Here is a 24,189-nt window from a genome sequence, read left to right on the forward strand (position 1 = left end):
AAAAAAAAAAAAAAAAAAGTAAGATGATACAGAAAATTTCCCGGTTTGAAGGCCTTTTATTCCCGGTGTATTCCGTTTTACTAGGGACAGATATGCTCATTTTCTATCTATAGCATGATTTATACAAGGGACGATTTCAGACCGATGTAAACTATCTAATACTTTCCCTGACTTAAGTGTTGCGAAGCGTTCATTTTACTTAAAAATGCTATAGTCTATAGCAGTGGACTATGCAGACCTAAAGGTTTACACCGAAATGTCAACTGAAAAGCGTAGTATTCGTATCGATCGTCTCGCAAGACACACTGTTTTCTCTCTATACAAATCATTAGATGCATATAGGAATACAAGTGATGACATTGTTACGAACACGATAATTGTCATTTTCTTCACATGGGTCTCTGTATTAGGCGTACTTGTCTGCGCTTCGCAGTCACTAGCAGAACACTGAAACGTATGCGATCACTGTATTAACTATGCCGATATACGCAGTACTTATACCGTGTGAACTAGCACGAGCTAAGCTCATCATCAGCCCATCACCGGGGCCACCGTCTCTGATAGTGTTTTGGGCCACTCGATCAGGCTGGCTGTCAGCTATCACTCTAGCGTGACAGGGCCGATCGTACTTGTAGCTGTAGCAGTAGAGTTTATCTCATTTCGTTGTTTTTAAGGAAGACCAGTTTAAAGTTGGGTTACTCGACGAGGTACGCTAAATTCCCTTGCCTGCACATAGTTCATAAACGAGCGGCGTGTGCACGCTTGCCTGCTGAGGCCATAGTGGCCTTGTGAGGCACAAGGCTACTTTATGGTTCTCGTTCTACGCGCAAGGTACACACACAGTTGTCCTATGATTGGGGAAGGAAACGAGGGACTGGAGGCAGTTCAGTAGTGTGCGTTCCTTCCGTTCGAATCACCCGTCTGCCGTCAATTGCGTTGGACTGATACATTTTTACTAAAGCTAATCTATAAAAAACACCGTACAATTTCAAGCGAGACTTTATTGGCCTACATTAGGCACAATGGTGCCTATGCTGCCTGTCTGAAGTGTGAATACAGAGAAGGTCGTCTATTATCGTATTTGGGGCACAATTAATAAGGGAGCGTATTTTGTGCACCAAATTATGACCGTACGTAGAATACAATATTATAGCTATATACATCGAAATACGATTGATTAAATAGTCGGCCAGCGGAAATCGGCACACGACAGAAGTTCCTAGAACAACCCAAATATACTACTCTAAAGTATAACATAGTTTAGTTACTAATATCCTTACAACGCTTCATGAGGTAACTGTGCATACGCAGATGACAGTGAGTTTGGCGCTATAAATTAGATAAAGTTTGTTGCAGTTTGCTTTCATAAGCCATACAAATAGTCGGTGTCCTATTCTTCCCTTAGTACAGCCTAGCAGCTCTTCTTAATGCAATGAAACAGTAACACAACAAATAATTATTATCATTCTTAAATCCATCGATAGAAATGAATCGTCTCTAAATCGAATTACTGATTTCTTGATAATTCTTACTAGAAGATACCTTAGAGGGTTTGGCACGATTGCCATATTATAGTGTTGTGTCTGCGTTCACTGTACAAACGCGAACATGTAAACACGCTTCTTCCTTGAGAATAACCGCAAATGATACTGGTGGATTATTAAGGTTTATCCTTTATAAAGTCGAACTCGCGCCCGCTCTTACAGATCAGTTCCTGCGGTACCGAGCAGACGGATGGAACAGGAATCGCCTCGGCGTTGCTCGCTCCCAGCTATCCCTGCGTCGACACGGGCCTATGTCACCGCCGTCACAGACCTTTGAATCAAATGGCCTTCTATCCTGATCGTATCGTATTCGGCGTATATACAGTTCGTACTGTATCTGTCGATAGTACGTGCTTTCTTGCCTCTCCGAATCTCTTTCCCCCACACGTTCCGAGCGGTGCGTCACCGCCGATTCAAACAGCAGTTTGGTCCCAGTTGCTGTTATTGTTGTCGGTGAACAGACGGGTAAACAAACGGATCGGCAGATGCACAGCTGGACAGATCCTCCAATTACGTCGAAGCCTAGAGATTCTTGAAGACGTAACGTGTTTGCTTCGCTTTACTGCTGTCGCCGCCGCCGCCAACACCGATGCTTTTCCATTATCTTATTTTTCGCCACAGAGCTGGTGTTGATGTTGTTATTCCTACCATTGCTGTTTCTGCTGAAGGGCAATGATTTACGATTATTGGGATTCAACGTATTGCCCGCTACCCCACTACCGTGTCGCTGTAGCTACCGCTTTTCACGACGTCTTGTTTGAAGTCAGCTGGCAGTGCGTTATTGTTATCCGCGTCGTTGTTTTTGTTTCGGTCTTTGACGTGCCGCGGGTAACCACCGTGCTTCCTATTAGACCGTTACTACCATTATTATTACTCAGTGTAATAATAGTACTAATAACTATTATTTGCGTTGCTATTACTGTTGTTTGGAGTTTCGCGGGACTGGATGTAAGCTTATGGTAGACTAAACGATGACAGCGCACGTTTGAAACAGCTTTGTAGCCTGCGTGTCAGTTGAATTGGCCGGAGAATACTAAACTATAGCCCCGTAGACTTATTATTAGTACCGGTCGATGGGACCTCTTTCAACCAAGCAGGCATTCGTATACAGGATGTATGATTAGTGGGTCTTGTGTTAAAATGACAAGTAAAAGATATCAAGCCAGTTAATAGCCATCTCCCATAAGCAATTGAAAAGCTTTTCTCAGGTAGTAAGTACGGCGATAAAGAATGATAGCTCAGATATCCATAGCTGATTTAGTAAGCTGCTTCAGCATAGGCCGTTCAAATGACGTGCACACGTATTCGTACGATAACGTATCATAACCGATTCGATTAGACTCTACCTAAGGGTTTGTTAGATGCACGTTCATGCTGTATGCTCTCGCACTCCATAAACAGCGCTTGATGATCGGTGACTGTCGTGAAGCCGTGTACGGATAACGTCCAGTCACGTCTATGCGTGTGCAGGCGGCGTCGAGGTCTGCACGGTAGTAAAGTCAGAAGTACAGCAATCATGTGGGTTCAAATGAAGATCTGTTTCCTATCGATATACTCCCTGCAATGAAATCCATTATCCGTGTGCTTTCGCTATCTACAGTGCATCTTGTACGGTCTATGTTGAAACAGCAATGTCGTAATAGATACGATGATCGACGCAATGCGGTCAACCGGTAGCGTCGGCACCTCTGTTGATTGATACTGATTGATTTGGATGGAGGTGATCGGCACTGGCTTCTTCAACGGCCAGTTGACAACGTCTTCCTTGGCAATGTGAGGTAAAGTAGCCGTGTGCTCCGCCTACAATAATGGCCAAGTGAAATGTTGAAACCAAGAAAACTTAATGAATAGTTATTGTTTGCATGCTCTGTTAAATGTAATACAAAAAACTATCTGAACATGGCCCTTATTTAATTGCCGTCTGGACATATCCGAATCAAAAAACCAGTACAACGAATCCTTAGACCGTTACTGTGTCACTCATGTTAAATAAACAAAAAGCAGAGCTATAATTACTTTGTTATTTAGCTAATATGGTCGATGGGGCACTTCCTAGTACCGTTGAACTAGAGACTTGGCATGGTTTTCGTTAGTGCAAACGTAGCTTGTGTTCATTTGTATTGTCGCTGCGGCAGTACCGTCGTAAGTATTCAATCTGGATACGATGCAGGCCTCAACGAAAGCTTCAAATTGCGACAACATCTAAACAGAATAGGTACCGGAGATAGAAATCTTATAAAAAGATAAAAAAAAAAAAACAAGACAGCCAAATACGAACAGAAAACTCAGCTATGGTGATAATGTGCTTCAATGTATTCTATATCGCCACATACGTGGAACATTTTATATATATATATATATGTTTTAAATAAAAAGCTAACAAGACACGAGGTGAACCCTTCTTGACTTTATTCCTTACCCGTTTGGTTCAGTTCATCCGATGATAATGTTTGTAGTGGGAAGGATCAACGTCCTCGGCACTGGTGCTGAGCCGCATCTCGGCTTCTACCGCCATTGACTATTGCTATCACGCACGCACAGACAGATAGACAAACAAACAGACGAAAAGCAAAGTACACAACCAGAAACTGAGAGAATCAACATCAAAAAAAATGGGAAGAAAGAGTAGAAAAGAAAAAGACTTCTCCACGGAGAACAACTTTCATTGTTCTGAAGTTTTCTTTATCTTCTTGGCTGTGTTTTTTTTGATGATGATGGTGCGACATCGGCATCATCCCCCGTTGTCGCCACCGTAGCCGCTGCCATCGCGGTGCTGTCGATGTTGTCTTCACGAAGTTAGTTCCATTCGACGGAGTCCGACTCTCATCGTCTTGGGATGGCGTCTTCTCCGGTGTTCGTTGTTGTTCCTGATTCTGCTCCTCTGCTTCGACCACGATCAGGCGACCCGAGTGGGGTTCCATTCAAAACGGATGAAGGGGACTGAAGAGCTGAGGGGATGATAGACCAAAGAGGTTTCTACTGGTCGAGTAGAACGGGCCGCATGGATCAGCTCCATCCGATGACGATCATGCCAGTACTCTGCCGTTACCTCTATCACTGGCTCCGCCGTGACTGAGCAAAGAGAGGGGAAAAGTGAGAATAGAGAACGAAAAAGAGTCGTATAGTTGCAAAGCAACCACGTCGGCATCGCGTCATGTTATAGTCAGATCCATTCAGTTGTCTGATTTCCGATCATCTGCTGGTAACAGCAGCACCCGTAGTGGCTGTGCTGCTAACGCTAGGCAGTTCCTCTAGTAGCCTTGTATGACAAACCCCCCACACCGACCTCCTCAATTCTCGGTGTCACTGGGTGGGAGGGGTATATTCTACCCTGTTTCATCTCGGTTAGCCAGCGCTCGCACAGCTGTTGTCATTTGTTAGCTCGGATCTGGAGCCGGACACTTTATTCTTTCAAATTTCTTCCCCTTTTTCATCGTTGCCGTGGCCGTTTTTCACCTTTCTCTTCGGCTTCCTCATCGTTTTCTGAATGGATCATCAACCTGCTTCAGACGCGTGCGACGCACGCGCCGCTATCATCAACTCCTGGATTCGGCAGCACTCTGGAAACGCGAGCGAAAATGCCGCGCTCGTCCAGTAAAGCTACCCACAGCATTGCGCCGCTGTTGCAGACGTACTGGCAGATCGATTAGGAGCGAAGTTTCCAGAACAGAAGGAACGTAATACGTACTGGCAGACGACGAGGTGGTCGCCTGGAAGACGGCAATCGCAACGTCCGATGGCTAAAGTCTGACTTCAGCATCGACCATTCGAAACGCCGTAAGAAACCAGGTGACCAGATTCTAGCGCGGCGCTTTAGGGGCGGCGGTAGCTAGGAAAAAGAATATGCATACGTAGAAACCTGCTTCCCTTCTATTGTTTCCCTCTTTCTAAACATATAGCATATATAGCATGATAGTCTGCTATACGTAATGACACATAAGCGATACGATGCCGTGCTAGTTACAATATGGCTCTGTTTGTCTAATGTGTAATACTATAGTTTATGAGAAATTTGCTCCCAACGAGTACTAACGGAAAAGTGGGCGGAGATTATGGACGAAGTTTTGTCCATCCATCGCCGTATCATTTGGGATCTATGTAGAAGGCATAGAAAAACTCTAGTTAAATTTAGCCATTTGGGAGAACCGTTTAGTAGGCCCAAGTGCGTCTCAGTCAACTGACTCTCACCCCGTGCAGCGGGCAAATCGCAGCATTTCAGCACTAGCTGAGGCTCAATAGCCCGATCCTAAACAAAATACCTTATCCACATAGATTGTGTAGTATTGTCCTGTTATCGTCAGACCGGCTGAAAGTGGTCGACATACAGGCACCTCTAGTTCTTCCGAGGGTCAAACGTCCACTATATGCCACGTTTACATACGTAGTTAAACAGTACCTATCCACCCTATGCAAACAATATGGTTTATATGCCATGTCATAATTATCTAATACACTAGTACAAATACACCGTAGATAGAGCGCTTAGTGACTGAACGTGTGTACGTAATCCAAATGATATCGTGACTAGAGGTGATGGGCGGCGCCTAAAATAGCCCTCTAAAATGCCGACCGTTGTCTAATAATATAATATTATCGACCAATAATCGTTAAATCCCTCCCACACGAACGTTGTATCGATTAAAGGGAGGGCGTTGCACAACAGTCGATAGAACGTACTGAGAATTGCCTCACCGTAGCCGCCGCCGCTGCTGCTATAACTGACTAAATGTTTGCAATTTAAATTACCTGCGTATATGAAATTTTGAGCAGGACATGCTGGTTCTAGTGACGAGAAATAGAGAGAGATATGCATTATCGATTTATCTCCTGATCATTAGACAAGTCGTTAGAAAGACAGTTGTGGCGGCCGCTAGAATCGGCGATGTGGTATCTGAAGCCAAGCGGAACAATATGGCCGTTAGTCTCCGGGGCAAACAGATGGTCCTTTTTCCAAAAACATAATAATTCCTAATATGTACGTTGTTGCCTGTGGTGTTCTTTTTCTGTCGACCTGTTTGATGCTGGGATCCGTTTCTGGTCGCCGTGCAACCCTGCGACGTGAAGAAAGGCCGATGCGATCCATATAGTCGGTGGCAGTCGCTATACCCGAATTGTTCGCATCATTCCCTTTGTTTGTAGATTTCAAACGAACATGCCCTTATGTATAGCACAGTACCAGACACTAGTTCATAACTATCTGATCTGATTTCATTCATTCCTGTCTATGTCATGGCCGCTTTTCCTCTTCCTATGGAAGCCACCAGCTACCGGCAGAAAATCCAATTGCGGGAAAAATATCCCGTAATACAACAAAATCGAACTACTGTCCTAACTGAATCATACATTCGCACCGAACGGCGTTCAGGCGCCTTCCGGCAGCATGACGTCCATATGCACGTATCGTTTACACCGTACCGTCTGGTCAAGCACAAAGAAAATTGGTCCGAGTTGAAAGATTCCTCCCTGCTATGCTACTATGTCACAGTTGTCGGCTTGTTTATCGGCGATGGCGACAGCGACGATAAGAATCGAAGCCATTTTCTTCTTTGTTGTTTGCAGAAGGACTCCGTAGATGAGAGTGATGGAAACACTTTAGCGGCATCAGAAGCAACGGTAAACGACGATAAGAGCAAAACGTAATCAAGGATAAATTTGTGCGGGCTGCTCGCTGACGGCTCCTGGTCACCGTCATGCTCATATTTCTATAGTACGGACTTCTTCTGCCCCTGTATGACCGTAGAGGCGTTCGATGCGTTTGTGTGTCGGAGGGCGCACGTATTTCCGCGTATTTATTCGATTCCGCCCAGTGTCGGATGCGTTTGATGTCGCTGATGCGGTACTTAGTTCGTCGCGTCTCCCAACGCGATGAGGTTAAGGACCCGACGCAGTAGAAACAGTCACTGCAGCCAGCTGTATCTGCTGCTGCTCTTAAATATACAGATGTGAGTACGCCTGTTTGCGTGTAAGAGCGGCGAAAATGCAGACATGCAAGACGTGGCATGTTCACTCCATACCGTTGCTTACAAACACGAAGATCAAATACGAGGGGTGAGTCTATTGGAAACAACAACGACGATGACGACAACATCGGAAGCAGCAGCAGCGGCGGCAGCGGCAATGGTAACTGCAGTGAACGCCAACAACTAGACTAACAGGCAACGTAAGCAGAGATGCGTGATGCTGGCGTAAATGATGATGGTAGTGGTTTTGGCTTTAGAGACACCGGTACTTTGCGGTGATGACGCAAAATGTCTAACCTCTCCTTGCCTATTCTGCATCCTTAGCAAACCACAGCGGGCCAGATAAATGCGAACTAAATAGACGGTACGCGGACGCTGTGGACCAACCTTCTCGACGACGAAGTGAACACAACGCTCGTGAAAAAGCACGCTGTTACCGAAATGCTCCAGCTCTGTCAAACCCGGCCACCGAAACGGCCGACGATCATTGTAAGATGACGAGCAGCACCTTGCGATGGTGTTGATGATGAAGCTCTAATGGGAACTTTCTTAAAACGAATTTTGCGCAAATTGTTGATGTCGCAGTTTCCGTTGCTGTTAGTTTAGTGCTGCCGATGGCGCAGGTGGACGGAAACACGACCAGACCTCCCACGCGGCACCTTGTCCCCTGCGGCTGCCGTTACCCCCGCAAAGCAATTGACAGGGAGCTGAAAATGAGTAACAGGAAAAGAAAATACCAAACGATCCGCTGACGACAACGACAACAATAACAAAGCAGCAGCGGATCCGGCGGTACCCAACTGACAAAATGAAACCACGCACAAGTGGTCGCCAAAAGTGGGTGCCGTCCATCTTGGTATAAGTACAGGTTTTAGCTGTGAGCAAGCGTCAAATATGGTAAATAAATAGCAGGTAGTTAGCGTACCTTCGAAGACTTACGCACACAGACAGATGACACCAAGCTGACGATCAGGTACTGATTAACCGTCGCTTTCTGTTTTCCAGCCTTCGGATATCATCGTGCAAAGTAATTCTCGTATAGGGTCACGGCCAGTAAAGTCTGTGAGACCCGTTGCAGTCTCGAGAGTAGATTGTTTTCTCTTTTTTTTTTTCAGAAATATACTCTTTATAGTAGTAATACTTTTCGTATAAATGAAATCTTATTTATTTGCGGGTTACCGTAATGAACATTCGTTGGTTCGCATACTTACTCCCTAATTACTATGAGTCGTTGTTGGGAAATTGATTTTTGCAGCCAAAGCGTGTGAAGTCGAACCATAGGAGGACCATCAATAATTTTATTAGTTTGGAATATTTACTTACGCTATGCGAAACGAAGAATCTTGGCAGCTTTAGGCTGTAAATGACATGCTTCAAACGTCAGCTCTATGATGCAGTATATCTGAGACGAGAGTACAAACGAACGGTTACCCCCAGTCCGGCCTCATATATGCGTGAACATAGCAACGTGAACTATTGTCACTTTTATAGGCGAAATCAGTCCTCGTTACCAATGGTTTCTTCGGAGGAGTCGATCACGACGATTGCAACATAGGCCGCGAGTGGAGATCCCGCTCTATCATTACGATCGTCATGGCCATTACTAATATCCCCCCGACTTGGAAAAGGCTCTCATCAGCGCACCGGTAACGAAAACTCGGTAGCAAAATCAAGCAGAACGAACCCAGTAACTCAACTGCTAGCACAACACCAAGGATAGAAACCCTTTCGACCTTTTACGAGGGCCAGCTGCATTAGCGGGACGCGTGTTCTATTAGACGCCGATCCCCTCCATCATGTCCAGATCGGACATATTTCCAATCTGCGTGTCGTCTTTATGAACGTTCGTTGTTCCCTCACCCAGCAGCCGCTGCGTACCACGTCGGACACGTATCGTACTTAATGATTTTTTTCCTTTATCCGTCGTTCATTATTTCTGTTCAGCTAAGTGCTGGCTATTGTCTGGCGTCCTCATCGCATCGGCAGTTGGCGGGAGAAAACGTGCGGTGCGCTAATTATTACACGTGTGAGTCTCACGTGAGCTGTTACATCAGTACTGGAACAACTCTGTTTCTCCGCTACCATTTCTGGTTTACGGTGCCGTCGTCGAAAGCGGTCACAGTAGCCGACAAATGCAAACGCGCATATAGCCATTCACTGACAAACGAGGGCAATGATGAATGAGTTAGCAGGTGCGAAACCGATGAACAGAGATAACGGAACTGATACAAACCTATTACGCACCGGTGGTACGCCCAGCGTCGCTGCTGTAGTACGTGGCGACGGCACGCGACGGGCCGGGACTGGTAAATTAACTGCAAAAGCACTGCATAATAGCAAATACTGTGTATATTGTCGTTTCAACCAAATACGTGATCGGGATAACTGTGTTTTCTGCCGCGTTCTACCCGCATTATTGTTTTAGCAATGATGGCGTCTTTTCAGGTAACCAGAACTAGGACTGATTTGTTGCTAGTAAGCTAGAGTTAGCCAGAAGGCTCAATTGGGTGCCCGTAAAGTTAAGTGTTGTTGAGCAATGAGGGGCGGCGTCAGAAACGCCGTTTGGCGGATTTCTAAGACAATTTTTCTGTCCAACAATGCTTAATTCACGTGAGAAGTAGAACGCCACGCAGCGCTTTAGATAACTTGCATCTTCGCATTCGCTGCCGAGCGGGCTTAATATCGCTTGCGATGAGATTGCTTATAAAAAATATGGTATACCCTTGGACAATTACAGGAACGTATAAAGTTTTTCTATATTCCGATCGCGGTTCCGTGAAAGCATATCTGTATCGCTGAAGGCCAGACTGTGCCTGGGATATGGTAGACCCTGAGTAATTATTCTAATACGTCAACTGACCTCATTGACGATACTGTCGAATTTAGCAGATGTCCTGTTTGACCCAGCGGTATAAAAACGTTCCGACAGGAAAATCTGTCGAAAACACTTCGATAGCATAAACTTGATCGTCTAACCTATCTTCGATGTTGAAATTTTCGCACTTTTTTTTTTTGCTAAAGTTTCTGATCGATCATTTTAATAATTGTAGTAGATATCAATTTCCGATAGAGGTTTCTTGCGGAAATTCTTCATTATATTTCTACGTGTTTCTTATAGTACAATTCTTCCGATATATTAGCCAACACTGGTGATTTGCAAAGTTTTGCCATGCTATCTATGTTTAAGACAGTGGTATAGATACTTTTATGATCACAAGTCAAGTTTTCATCTGCCACTTTTGTTACGGTGTGATTCTCTACTCGGCCGATCTTCAACAGCGTGAACTGGTTCACAGCTTCCAGCTCCGGAGTCTCCTTGGATTCCACTACTGCGAATGCCATGATGGGATGTGGGGCTTCTTGTCTTTATTGTTGTCACCGTTATATCTATGGCTTTACTAGTATCTGACTATCTGCTATAAACCTGACCATCGGTCATAAACGGAGCGCACCTTCCTCTCCTGCTCAGCAAAGTAGGCTAGGGCAAGGCAACACCAGCAAACGAGTTGGTGGCTTGCCGAGGCCAGCGATCTATTGCCCTTAGTATTTTAACCACTTATGCAGATTCGCGCATTGCCACTTACGTACTGTTCACCTAATTGTCTTTCGATTGCCGTCCCTTGCCATTGGCCACGTATTCGTCCATCCATCAGACCGTTGCCCGTGATTGCGAAAACGTACCACACCGCTAGCCCGGTCGAATTCCATCGGAGAGTTAAGCTAAACGTACGAAAATTATCGTCGTAGAAGTATACGATGGCAGCGACAATGAGCCTTATTGTCACCAATGCTGCCTCAAATAGACACGAGCAACAACTTCAACGCGGACAGACAAGTACACAGCTGCGGTACAGCTGATACTTTTCCTAATGACAGTCTCTTTTTTTTTTTTTTTTTTTTTTTTTACTAAAATGCATGACTAGCAGTGGAAACGACTGGGTTATTATAATTATTGTTCTAATTTGCGCTGTATTCGTACGAGACCGCTTCTAGTGCCCCCGTTCGAACCTGCCAATTTGCGTTTGCCGATGGCAATTAAACAAAGGCTACTGTGAGCGTTGGCTGTGAGCGGTGTGTCCTGCGCTGTCTTCTACACGATCGCTATATGGCATGCTGACGATGGTCATCTTATACCCAACGATATAGACATATATATATATGCCCATCTAAACCAAAGCCATCTAGGCCGAGGCAACGCAACAATACCGCCGCCTACTTACCAACAACAGCAGCAGTAATAGTTCTACCGGGTTTTTTTTGGTTAGCACTGCTAGATCGTCTATACCTTATGCGCTTGTACGCACGCGCAACCGGAACAGAATGAGCTGCCAGATATATGTGTCGATAAGACTTTTATATGAAACTTATGTCATCGTTGCCTGTATTGACGAAAACCTGAATACTCGTAGATAAGATGACGATGGTATTACTGATCAATTTCCACTGAGTCGATCTAGCTGCTTTGTTTGGAGACTTCAATCGAGTGTTTGTTTTAAACATGCTAACGTGCTGCATTAGGTCGTATTGTACAGCTGAATGATTGTATGAGTGTGGGTCTCTTAGATCATGGTGTTTTCGCGTAAAGCAGACAATTATGAACTGTCAAGCAAGACATCTTCTTTCCGGGGCAAATGTAGCTTGGATCGTCTAGCGAACAATGGATGACCCCGGCAAAATACACCTTCTTTGAACTAGTAAAGTACGTCTATTCTGGTATCGGCGAATGGGTAGAAATCCAGGACGCCATCTAGCACGGTCAAACACTCATCCGATCAACAGGTAACCGAGATAATGCGTGTACGATATTTGAGGCGTAAAGATATAGTTAGGGATGAATCAAAGCGTTACCCTGTAGCCGGATACTAACCGTTACTAGTTATGCTATACGCTTACCCAGCACTTCGCCTACAGCCGTTGTACAAGATGATTTTGTCATATTTAAACTCTGTTTTATTTGATATGATGTTAGTCTCCGCTGACAGCGGACCCTGAGCCGTCTATGGGCCACCATCTTCGTGACGATCCGGCACGAAATGACGTCGCGCCGCCAAACGCTCGTCGCATAGAAACTGATTTTCGATCGCTAAACCATCTATGCTACGCATATCGTTCGAAAGACACCTGTTATAATCAACGGCACTGCGTTCTTATACACTGTTTCGTTAATCAGACCCTGTTCCGAACCTGACAGTTCTAAGTTTCTAGTCGATGTGGCCTGAGTAAAAAGTAAGCGTAACTCGCAACAAGACAGAACAGCATCTAAAATATATGTATGTACATACGCTTCATATCTTCTCGAATTAAATTTACTCTTATGTAAAAAATTTCTATATGCATTTGTGTAGGCAACATCTTGCTGGGAGACGATAGTAAGATATCTGAAGGGATGACTTCAATTTAGGCGGCCCAATTTTGTGCTAATCTTAGATTAGATTAGGGGAAAAAAGCATGAATGTGTGATGAAAAATCACCCAAGAATAATTGCAAAAAATCGTATTAGTAGGATCTTAATTTCTAATTTATCCGTAAGTAATAGACGCAAACGTGAGGAGGAGAACAAACGAAAAACATACGACTTTCGAATTTGGCGGGTTGACCGGATGCTGACTATTAGCCAATATCCAACCAAGTAGCAACGCGGGAAAGCTAGAAATAGATTACAACAGATACAAATTAATTAGCAATACTAGCTTTCGATAGCATATTTTCGTTAGCATTTACGATCAAGTAGAGTTCATCATCCAGTCTGAATGGTCTGACGGATACTATTCTACAGACAATAATGCTTCTATAGACAATCTCTGTGTCTGTCACTTGCGCTACCCGCTAATAGCGCCGGTATTTTCTTCCTTGCGTTGCTTCGTTTGATTGGGTCTTCCCACCGTCGCCAACGGCAATGATGCGCGCCGATATAGGTGGAATTGCACGGCTAACTTGGGCCATCACTCAGACTGTTTCTAAACAGTGTTACGTGGTAGGACATGCTGTTACTGCTGTCCTTAGCGACCGTCGCCGTCACCACTTCCACCGAGTCTGGTCTGCAGCGCTAACACGTGAAAGCAACTGTCAAACGGACAAACAGGGAGACGGTGGCTTGGTAAAGCTACTGTTATTATTACAGTAGATAAATCAGCGAGTCGGAGAATGAAACGCGCTTGTCAGAGAACAAGCGGATCGAGAGGACGCTTCGATGAAAATGCACCTAATGACGTTAGCCGTATTGGCCAGTGGCAACGATAGCAGCAATAGTAGTAGCTAAACAGTATTGACAAAGTGACAATCGATCCTGTTAACGGCGGTGGGCATCCGCCTGCGTAACGCCTGGCGCCTTCTTTGGCCCTGGCCGGCCCAGAATTGTCGACATTTTTTATCCACGAACTTCTTTTCTCCTAGATTTCATAATATAGGTGAGGTGAAATCTCTAGGATCGTGGGTGAACAGGTGTCATACGTTCAGAGGGTTGGCCTTGAGCTATATATCGTTGAAGTAGGTGACAGGCCCGTCGATAGATATTAGCAAAGAAGATACAAGGAACATACGACTATGGCATGGACATTACTTTTATGATTTCTTAAAACGCAACCGCAACACAGTTAACGATGTGTATGTAAGTTGTGCCACCGAAACTACACAGTAGTTCATGAATGCAATATGTAGACGTTAGGCTAAAAGTTGCACGATCCAGCTACGTCGGACACTGCAGTGGAAGGTTCTTCGTCCTGCTGACGAATGTTCAGGTTAAGTACGGGGAGACGGTACAGACCGGGGAGACGGTTCGCTGTCAGATTACGCGTTTCCAGCTTGTCGCGTTTAAGCTGCTGAACTTATCGACAGACCGAACTCCGGGGGACACTTGACTCGCGTATAAATTCAGCCTGACAGCTCAGCAGAGGCAAGCGATCGATTCTATCGTTTTGGGCAGTTAATCTGTACATGACTGGCCCGATTCGCTTGGGCTGAAAGGAGCAGAAGGTCCGAAGTTTAAAGCTACAAAAACGAACGCAGTGCAGACCCTTACGAGCACTTCGGAGTGTGTAGCATAGGAGTTGACCATATCATATGGTGAAAATACGGTTATTGCACTGTAGTAGTGGACGATTCGCCGCGTATCAATAAACCAGCCGCGTTAGCTCTTTTTTTCCACGTTCATCGCACAACGATTCGAATACACAATTGTTTCACATGTATTAAGCAATATGACCGGGAATAAAGAAAAACCTCGACTTGAGACGAATCAGAAGAGTGTTTTTTTAGCGCACGACTTCGCGTGGCTAGCAGATAGACATCGGTCTTTTGCATATCCGGAAGCCAACACAGCTGGTACAATTGTTGTTGTTGTCGCTTTCGTCATCACTGTCGCCGCCATGGTTGCGGCGGGCGCTTGCGGCATTCTGGGCCGTATCAGCATTCTGTGTATTATTACGACGATTTGCTTCCCTTGTAAACTATCTCCAAGGTTACCACCATCAGCATTAGCCGTGGCATTTGGCGCTATTGCGTTTCTTTGCATCGGCGATCGGTGTGCTTGTTTCCTTCGCGGCCGTCGCTATCAGCACGCTGATGTGGTACGACTGCCGTCGTTGTCGATGTCGTTGTTATTGTTTTCAGAAGAGACAAACAAGTGAGCGGGTCCAGCAAACTGACGCTGGCAGACAGAGCGCGCGGTACACAGCTCTGCCAAACGCCACTGACGCTTGTCGTATTGGTTGAAGCTGGTTAATAATAAGTGGCTGTTTGTTTAACTATTATGGTTAATGGTGGTGATCGGCTTGTCGCTGTTTACCCGCTGGTGCGTGAGGACATCCGCAAACTCCGAAGGCGTTACAACAACGTCATCGCTTCTACAAACAACAACGACGGCGGCAAGTCTGGTCTGGTCTGGTCTGGTCTGGCCTGGCCTGGCCTGGCCTGGCCTGGCCTCGCTAGCTAGCTAGCTAGCTGGAAAGCAGACGCGCGGTGTCGAGTGCTGGCGGTATTGCCAACAGTAACCGCCGCGTCAATATATACAGCTACGCTATAGGATAATATATTATAACGACTGGGTACGTGGCAATATACTGGTCGTCTGTTGTTGTTGGCGTCGCGGCGAAGACGCTGTTACCGCGTTTGGTCCTGGCGCTGCTGGCCGACCGGCCGGCCCTGATGTGCGTTTACTACAACTGTTACTACTGGTGATAATAATACAGTCTGCTATATTAGCGCTAATGGTCGAAGCATGCTGGCGTCACCATCAACTAACGTTGCTGCTGCTGCTGCTGCTGCTGCTGATGATGACCTTGCATCTTGTTGTCTGTATATATAAGAATCTATACGTGTGCGTATCTGTGCGCGTCAGCTGGCCGGCACCGAGCCCCCTATCTGCGAGCGGCGGTGACAACAACAATGAGGACTGCAAATAATAGTTAGTCGCGGCTACCCCTACTGCACGATAATTCGTTTTTTCTTTTACGTTTCTGGATGCTACGATTCGTTGGCTGGGGCAGTTTTTGTTGGTTGCGTGTTCGGTTAATGAGATGCTCAGGGTAGCGACTTCGATAACAGGGTAACAACAACGATGATAAGAATAATAATGAAAAAGTAGCGATAAGGTGCTAGCCAATACAAGCACATGCGCATAAATTCATTCGTGCTTTATTTCAACACCGATATCCATCAGCAGATTCAAATGACACGGGGCATTTGCACATGCACACCGAACGATAAAGGGTAGGGCAAGCCGGAAACGAGGAAGAAGCTGAAAATACCCAGAACAAATGTCGAAGAAGGACCTGATCCGCTGCTGATTGGACGCTGCTGCTGCTGCTGCTGCTGTTGTCATTGGTGCTGTTGTGGTTATTAACACGAATCAGAATAGCCAATGCAGCAGATGCGTCAAAGAACGCATCTATTTTTTGCGCCATTCACGGATACCAAAATGCTAGTTCTATGATGAACAGTCGTTGTGAGAGTAAAAATAACAATAGTCATATTACGATGATGGCCTATTGCCAGCAGTACTGGCTAACTATGGCGGTATGCGTCCATCCGTCCGTCCGTCCGTTTATGACGCCTACGCGCGCTTGTCTCCATCCCTAATTGTCCTTGCAGCATAGAAAAATAGGAGGTTCACTGAAGAGCTTTCACATAATGTGTATGTAGATGACGCCGTTCCACAGCAACGACTCTTCATAGCATCACAAACAGAAATGCCTTTTGGTCGGTCGTTGCCGCCAACGATGTTTTGTCGCCAATCAGTCAGCAAAAGAGACATACGGACAAAGGGACGGACACGTAAACGAAGAACAGCGATAACGGCCTCTACCTGCTCAAACCGCCGTGGGAACTGACCTATTGATCAACATCAGCTGAGCGTCAGGCGGATCGGGTCGTGCAACAGCAGCGGCGAAAACGACCATATCGTTATCAGGACAAAGGAAGCAGGATTTAATTAGAGTCGTCACAGCAAAATCATTGTAACAGCGGTCGTATTGGGTCGTCTATTAAATTTATTATGAAGCATATTTACCAACAACATAAATGTTGTTTCGTAGCTAAAAGAAACATTGAGTTAATAGAATACGGACGATAACCGAATGCGGAGTGACAGATACTGTACAGTGTACGCTGGATATTTTGCGCACGCCGCTGTATTTCGTACAGGTTTACTATTAGCAAAATAAGGAAGCATTATCTCCTGACTACTCCTCTTTACCTCATCGTAGTCATCATTTCGTCTGCTTTGGCTAGTAAATAATATATACCAATTGTCTGTAGTGAAAATGGCTGCTTGCAACATTCCTGAGTGAAGTCCACAATGAACAACAGCAGAGATCTCTTAAAATGCCATGCCATGACATAAGTGACCGGAACTCGATATATACTCCATGTAGATTATCGAGGCAGTCAAGTGACGATGCGTCGAGGTTATCCTTTTTTCTGTTGAGATTTCTAAATCGTTCCATGTAAGAGGAACAACTTAGATATATAAATAGGGGGCACGATTGCAAATCGAATTCTATCGTACCATGTTACTCCTTTCAGTAATGACCCTCAGCAATAGCTAATCCTGCAAGAAGAAGAGGTACAAATTGAAATAATGTACACAGGCCCTGTATTTCAGTGCTCCGACAGGAGCTTTCTGCCGTATCGGAAGCACTTCAGTGGACGGGTAACTTGGCTAGCTTCATGTCTCGGCCAGAGCTTGTCGAAGTTCTATGTATTCAATAGCGAAGGCAGAGTTCAATTCTCGACTCGGAAATCAGAAACAATGACACAGATGATACAGTAACCCGGAGGATCATTGGCTAGCGTATCTATTTGACACGAAGACTAAAAAATGCGCTCACTTGCGAACCCTAATTTCATATATGTTCTGTATTAGTGCTCTTGTCTGTACAACGAAAATCCTTCTATGGCAATTTATTTGAAATTAGCTAAGGGCTGAAGTAACCGTAATATGGGGATCACCTTTTACAAAACTTCTAACGGGTCTCGTTACAGAGACATAGTGAAAGACTTTATGTGGCTACTTGTCAAGACGAGATAGTAGCTCTTGTTATTGCACATTTTTTTATATTGAGGTTATTAAAGGAGCAATTTTGCAGATACGAAATTGGTACCTGTGCCGTGGCCGTCTTGTTTGTGAGACTCGAAGATGCTGGCCTTTTTGTTGTGGGCTTTTTCGAAAAGCGGCGTCTATAACACTAAGTCTTTTATAGTTAAAAAGCTTTAGGGAACAAGAAATGTTGCCAATTACGCTCGATATATGTTGGAAAAAGTTATTGAAAGTTTTGCGGCTCGTTTTGAGCTTCTAAAGAAAGCCCGTAGCGATCAACCGAGTGGCATAGCGTTTTCAACAAAACGGAAAGTAGGTAATATATACGTATTACTAAAATGGGACAGATAGCGATGAAGAATCGTAGCATTGCGATGGCATTGTATTGGCCATCGGAACGCAAAGCAGATGTTACTGTCGGCTCCACCTGTTTTTGCCGGCATCTGACGAACGCGTTTCCTAGTTTCTGTTGCTGTTTTTACTCCTAGAGCTGCTCGTTACGTGAGAGAAAATGGTGACGCTAATGATTGTTATTAGTTGTCTTCAAATGCTGATTGTGACAATACATTAAACTAACATATGGTATTATGAGAAAAGTTGTAACATTGCTGCTGGCCAGCCAGGAGCAATATGGTTAAAGTACGAGCATTTCCTGATACAAAAAAAAAACAACAAAAAAAAAACATTTTATTAGCAGCACGTATTACGGGGTGGTGTTATGAGGTCAGCTAACATACGTACAAGGTGATCAAGCAACGGAAATTAGCTTTCATTGCACTCTCACATTTCCCGTACCTGTGTTGGCCTTTTCTCGTGAGAAAGTTACGTACCAGTGGCTACCATATTGTGTTATTGCTTTGACGAGATGTATAGAGATTGTTTGAGTTTATGTAGGTTCTGCAACCGTATTCAGCGGACACGTAAATAAACTCGCCAATGAAACATGCCTTTTCGTACTTTCGATAGAAACCTTATCCTAAGCTGCGTTAGGCTAAAGCTGTCGATTTGTCCGGTCACCTTATGAGATCACTGAACAATATCAGAATCAGTATCCACTCTATGGTATTTCCATTGCGTTGCGGTGCTAGTTTGGAGGTTCAAAAATAACTAGGGAAAAAAGGTCATGGAAGAAAAGGAAAACTTTTCCTAAGCCACCTTAAGAGTCAACCTGATTCTCCTAGTGTGCCTTCCATAGACTTGCTAGGCCTTCAACACATATTAGCTACTTGCTCTTAACATATGTGTATGCGTATGTGCGGCTGCGTCGAGGGGTGCTTTACAACGACTACCATTATCACTATCAGTAGGCTTATGCTATTACTACAAGCACAATGGAAACTGTACTATAACGACTAGTAATGCTGGTTGTTGGGGTAGTCGTCGGATGCTGCTGCAGCTGCCGGCGATATCTCGTTGCAGACATAGGCGTCCGCGGTCCCCCAGCCAATGTCAAGGTCACGTTGCTGATTCGACCGTTGCTGGTGTCGCTTTAGATATAGTCGCCTATCGCCAGATGAGTCGATGGTAAAAAGATGCCTAGACGCGGATCCACCACGCGCAAGCTAAACATAGCACGCTGCGCGATAGAGTATTGGTGGCTCGCTGATGATGCTGCAGCGTTTGGCCGATACTAAATATAGAGAGAAATAGCGGACGATCGATGACTATCATCTCACTCCTATCGAATGTTGTCGATTGTAGTGACTTCAAGAGTATGATAAAGTTACTTAAAGAAGATTTAAAGGTAACAGTAATAAAGATAGCGTGAAGAATACAGTGGAGTAATTCGACGGGTTGTGTCAGATAGCATTCTGCTACTAGGCTGTGCGGTGTGGCGTGTTTCCAATGTATATTCAACGAAGAAAGTTAACTGATGACAAAGATGACAACTAAAGAAAAAAAAAAAGTAGATATTATCGCAATTATTCATTCGGTGATGGGCTGCAGTTCATCATGTCCCGATATATGGCTGTTTGAATATGTGTGTATATATAATTTGTTCATAGGGCTTTTACTTTAGGTAACCCCTGCGACAACAGTTTCCTACCAATCGTAGGTCATATCTGTTTTAGTTACGAGTGCTTCAGTATCTTCGTTTACCATTGTTGCCCCATGTATTGGCTTATACAAGCTCATCGAGTTCGTTTTCGGTCTTATCTTGGCCACGAGTCATTTAATTGCGTTATTGACCACCTTCCCCTTTCTATGCATAGCATCATTTACCCCGTTCATTTCCATTATACAATATACTGGCTGACACATACATGCTGCTCGTTCGGGTAGAGTATATTAGAGCGCAACGAGATCAGAGAGCCAAATGAACAGATTCGCCGGCGAATTCATTTTTATTTTTATTTATATATTTTTTCTTTCTTTTTTTTTTTTTTTTTTCGACCATCGATCTTTGGCAGCCCGCCGTACAGACATTCGTACCGCTGCGGATGGCACCATTCGATAAATTCGAATGCTATCCAGGCCTGCCGACCCCTTCGAACTTTCGGGTTGGGTGAGACCGTCGACCAACACAAATGGGACGACCAGATTGTGTAGGCGCAGAAGTGGTAGCTGCGGCAGCACTAACGGCCACAGCAACATCAATCAGAATCATTGCCATATATTGTATGTAGGTTAATATAACAGAACGTCGTAGAAAGCTTTTGCGATTGTGGCGTCTGTCTAGGCGGCTCATTCATGCGCTTGAAAGAAATCCTGCCACGCTATCAGTTCTCCAAGGCGGGAAGGTGTTACCAATCCGACCTGAGCGCTTGTCCTATCGAGCTGGTTGTCCTTACTTTACCTTAGCCCCGTTTGAGCTACTAGTAACAGCAAATTCCTACTGGCCTACTCTAGCCACCCGCGTCGATGCACCGTTGAATATCGTTGAACAGTAAAAATGAAGAGGAAAAGGGATTTGTGACATTTTTTATCGTCGTGCTCTCTGCTAGCTCAACTCGTTTCTCATCGTTCTGCATTTCCACCTTCATCTCTATTTTGCCTTCATCTACGCCATCAGCCTAGCCAAGGCGCTAGCTAACACTGGCGACATCAGTTCTATTAAAACTAGTCCTCCGGTGACGGTGACACTTTTTTTTTGGCGGTAGAAGTCATCGATGGCTGCTGCTCGACTGCTGCTAACTCTGCCAACTTTGATACTGCTACTGCCGCCACGGTCGCTTGTCATGAATTTTTTTCGCCTCTTCCTGCCGCGACGAGCTTCGTTTCCTCTTTGATTCCAGTCAGCTCATCTACTCGTCAAAAATCTAATCGAGTCCAGGCACAACAAGATTTAGGTTGACGGCGGCGGCGTCAACAAAGGCTGTACGAGGTACTTTTTTCGTGGGGTCCTTCTCTCTTTTTCTGGTCGTCATTGCGCCAGGACCCGAGATGACTCGATAGGAGTAAGAGCATGCGTTCACAGTATCATGGCCTGCCGCCGGTCCTGCGTTTGTCGGGCCAATGAACCAAAGCTAAGCTAACCTTGCTACCCCAGCAGGGAGCGTTGTCCATGCCGTGGGCCGCTGTTCCTGCTAGTAAAGATGATTTATTGAGAATTGGACTACTCCATTGCTCGCTTTCACGCTGCTGCAGAGCGCTTTCATTTCCACTCTTCCGTTACTTTTTCTGCCATAGAGTGGCACTTTTTCGGTGTTTTTTTCTTCGTCGTTGATAGCCAACCCTTTTCCTCGACTTTCATCATGAACACAGCTCTCTGCTGCTTTCTCTATCTATCTCCCTCACTCTCGCTTTCATCAAGCCCTCCCACACCTCTCCCTCCCCCTGTCCTTTCTTCTTTCTCTCTTGCACGCGCGTGACCTCATACATTCCCGCTGAGAGTGTGTAGGCGCGCAACTTAGGACACACCCAGTATCTTTGTTAGCAGTATATCGCCAGTAGTATCCGGTGGCGGCGGCGGCGGCGGCGGCGGCGGCAGCAGGAGCAGCAGCGACGTCTGCCTGTTTTTCATGGGCTATTCCGTTTGATGGTGCCTGCCCGCTTTTCGCGGCCCGACCATTTTCTATCGTTTGCTTCGTAGAGAGCTGTTCGCTGCATCAATATCGCAGCAAACGCCGAAGCTATTCCATATGATGAACGTGCATTCTCCCAGTATCTGGCTGAGCTTTCACGATCGCGTCAGTGCCTTGGCAACTCCTCGGCCTCTTCGTTTTCGTTCTTTTTTTTGCAGCCTTCGCCGACGCCAGGACTACAGCTACAGCGAGCGGCACAATCGACTACAGTTCTTCTTTCCTGATTTGAATTATGACACATTTGATTTCGTTAGACTACAATTGGCCGCTTCATGAACTGACTGAGTGATTACCCCACGCCACATTGCGCTTTAATGGTGGCATAATTTGCAGCAGCATCTTAAACACTTGCACGAGGCTATAACAGACAGATACGCGCATTAAAGTAAAATAAGTACTACTACATTAAGATAATATTATTAGTTTTTTTTTTTAATTTTCTATTTAATGCTTACCTCAATTATACAGAACATAACATCACTTACTATATAAACACTTTCAAAAAAGCAGATGTATGATATATATATATCTCTATGCATTTCTCATTCTTTGAAGTATGTACCCGGTTTTCATGCACGATTCATGGATTGGATGATCTGCCACGGATGCGCAACTTTCGAAATCGTCTTGAAGACACTCTGCTGATAAGGTCCTTTTGCGATCTGCCATTCCACTTGTCTGGCTGTCGCCTCGAAGCGGAGTGGGCGTCAACATACAATCCCTATTCTGTCATTCCACGCCTCTCTGCCGGCCTGTGGTCATCAGGTCGGACAAAAAAAGCTGCGCCTCTTATAGGGAGTTTAACCTTGTAGTGGGTAGGGTGATTTTTGGGCGCAAAAACTGTACACAGCAGACACGCTTCTCCTTCTATCTTTTACGATATATTTTATATATATATATATATATATATATATATGAGGGATGGAGGGGTAAACAATCGCAAACACCGCCGGAAGCAATTGTATCGGTGGTAGATAATCATCAAGGAGAATTCATCTAGATAAAGTTTGTACTATGTGCGTGTGTGTCTGTGTTACGACTAACTCGTAATACTACGGGGGTGGTGTTGAATATGGACAGCGACCCAACAGCGTCGTTGACTCTTCTGTCTGAGTTTTCTGAGCGGGAACCTTTAGGCCTTGAAATAGTTATTACCGAAGGGTACAGGAATTAGCGCAACGCTCCGGAGTGCCCTGTATTAGCTTTCACTATTCGATACCTTTCGCAGTTTATGGTGAGTTTTGGTTGCTTAAAGTGGGCGTCGATAGAACTGGTCTGATAGCCGTTTGTTAAAAGCTGCTGGACAAGCTTAGTCCGTCGTTCAGACGATTCCCTCGAAGAATCTGTGATGGCCGTACCGGCATCGCAGCTCGTCTGGTCGATGAATGTTGTTCGACTGTACGAGACTCCTCTGCTCGATTCCGCGTGCAAGCTGATGGCCGACGATACTGTCCCTGGGTCACGTTTGATCCCGCCCCTAAAAAGATAGACAGCTTGATCAGATGAGCGTTATCTGTGGACCAGCTAATTTTGCAACAAAGGAGATGAAAAAGGTCAATTCGCTCAAGGGAAGGTAGGCCAAATTGCGATCGTTCATAGAAAGTAGTTCGCTTTTGTAAAATGAAAACTTCGACACTCAGCGAATCACTTAGACTACGTGCTGGGCTAATGTCGTAATAATACGATCTATTTCAAACTACGAAAAGTCAGTGCTGAGGGCTTTTATAGTCCACTAGAAAATGTCTGATCTTGTTCAGTAAAAAGTACGACTGTTCATTCCGTCATGGTGACCACAGTGAACGTATGTAGCCATTAAGAAAATTGAAACTACTTTTTTCTTAGAATGGTGAAATCAGCACGTGTTAGATAATCCAGTTGAGTTAGCACCATAGCAGTGGTATATATATATATTACTGTGACCAATTCAACTAGTTAATTGTACCGGTTTAAATACCCACAATAAATCCTAGATAAAGAGAACATGATTTAGCTTGGAGAGGACTTAAAGCTGGCCTAGGAAATGAGCGTGTTGATAGTTAATCATAGCGGACCAAAGAAAAGTATACATGGACAAAACATGTCAACCGGATCGACACAACTACGATCTTAGCGCCTTTATGTATGTG

At 45.0% G+C, this 24,189-nt stretch overlaps 2 protein-coding genes and 1 long non-coding RNA gene across 11 annotated transcripts in view; 1 reads left to right on the plus strand and 2 right to left on the minus strand.

The window, feature by feature from the left end:
* Positions 1 to 24,189, minus strand: part of LOC147756104 (uncharacterized) — a 43,665-nt gene that overhangs the window by 17,402 nt on the left and 2,074 nt on the right. Inside the window, exon 3 of the mRNA XM_086986760.1 lies at positions 23,283 to 23,540. Coding sequence (XP_086842886.1) covers positions 23,283 to 23,540 — 258 coding nt within the window. The remainder of the gene's footprint in view (positions 1 to 23,282; positions 23,541 to 24,189) is intronic.
* Positions 1 to 24,189, plus strand: part of FoxP (forkhead box transcription factor P) — a 317,599-nt gene that overhangs the window by 5,414 nt on the left and 287,996 nt on the right. The window lies entirely within an intron of this gene.
* LOC111249845 (uncharacterized) lies at positions 987 to 15,751 on the minus strand. 6 transcript variants are annotated; one of them, XR_015325995.1, is made up of 4 exons: positions 8,828 to 15,751; positions 3,964 to 8,211; positions 3,561 to 3,746; positions 987 to 3,344 (listed from the first exon to the last, which is right to left on the minus strand). It is a non-coding gene; the product is annotated as an uncharacterized LOC111249845 (long non-coding RNA). The 6 variants fall into 6 exon arrangements; XR_015325994.1 differs by having other exon boundaries at positions 3,964 to 8,604; XR_015325992.1 differs by having other exon boundaries at positions 8,430 to 15,751.

This window comes from Varroa destructor, unplaced genomic scaffold (assembly GCF_002443255.2).
Source record: "Varroa destructor unplaced genomic scaffold, Vdes_3.0 BEIS01000004.1, whole genome shotgun sequence".
Classification (NCBI taxonomy): domain Eukaryota; kingdom Metazoa; phylum Arthropoda; class Arachnida; order Mesostigmata; family Varroidae; genus Varroa; species Varroa destructor.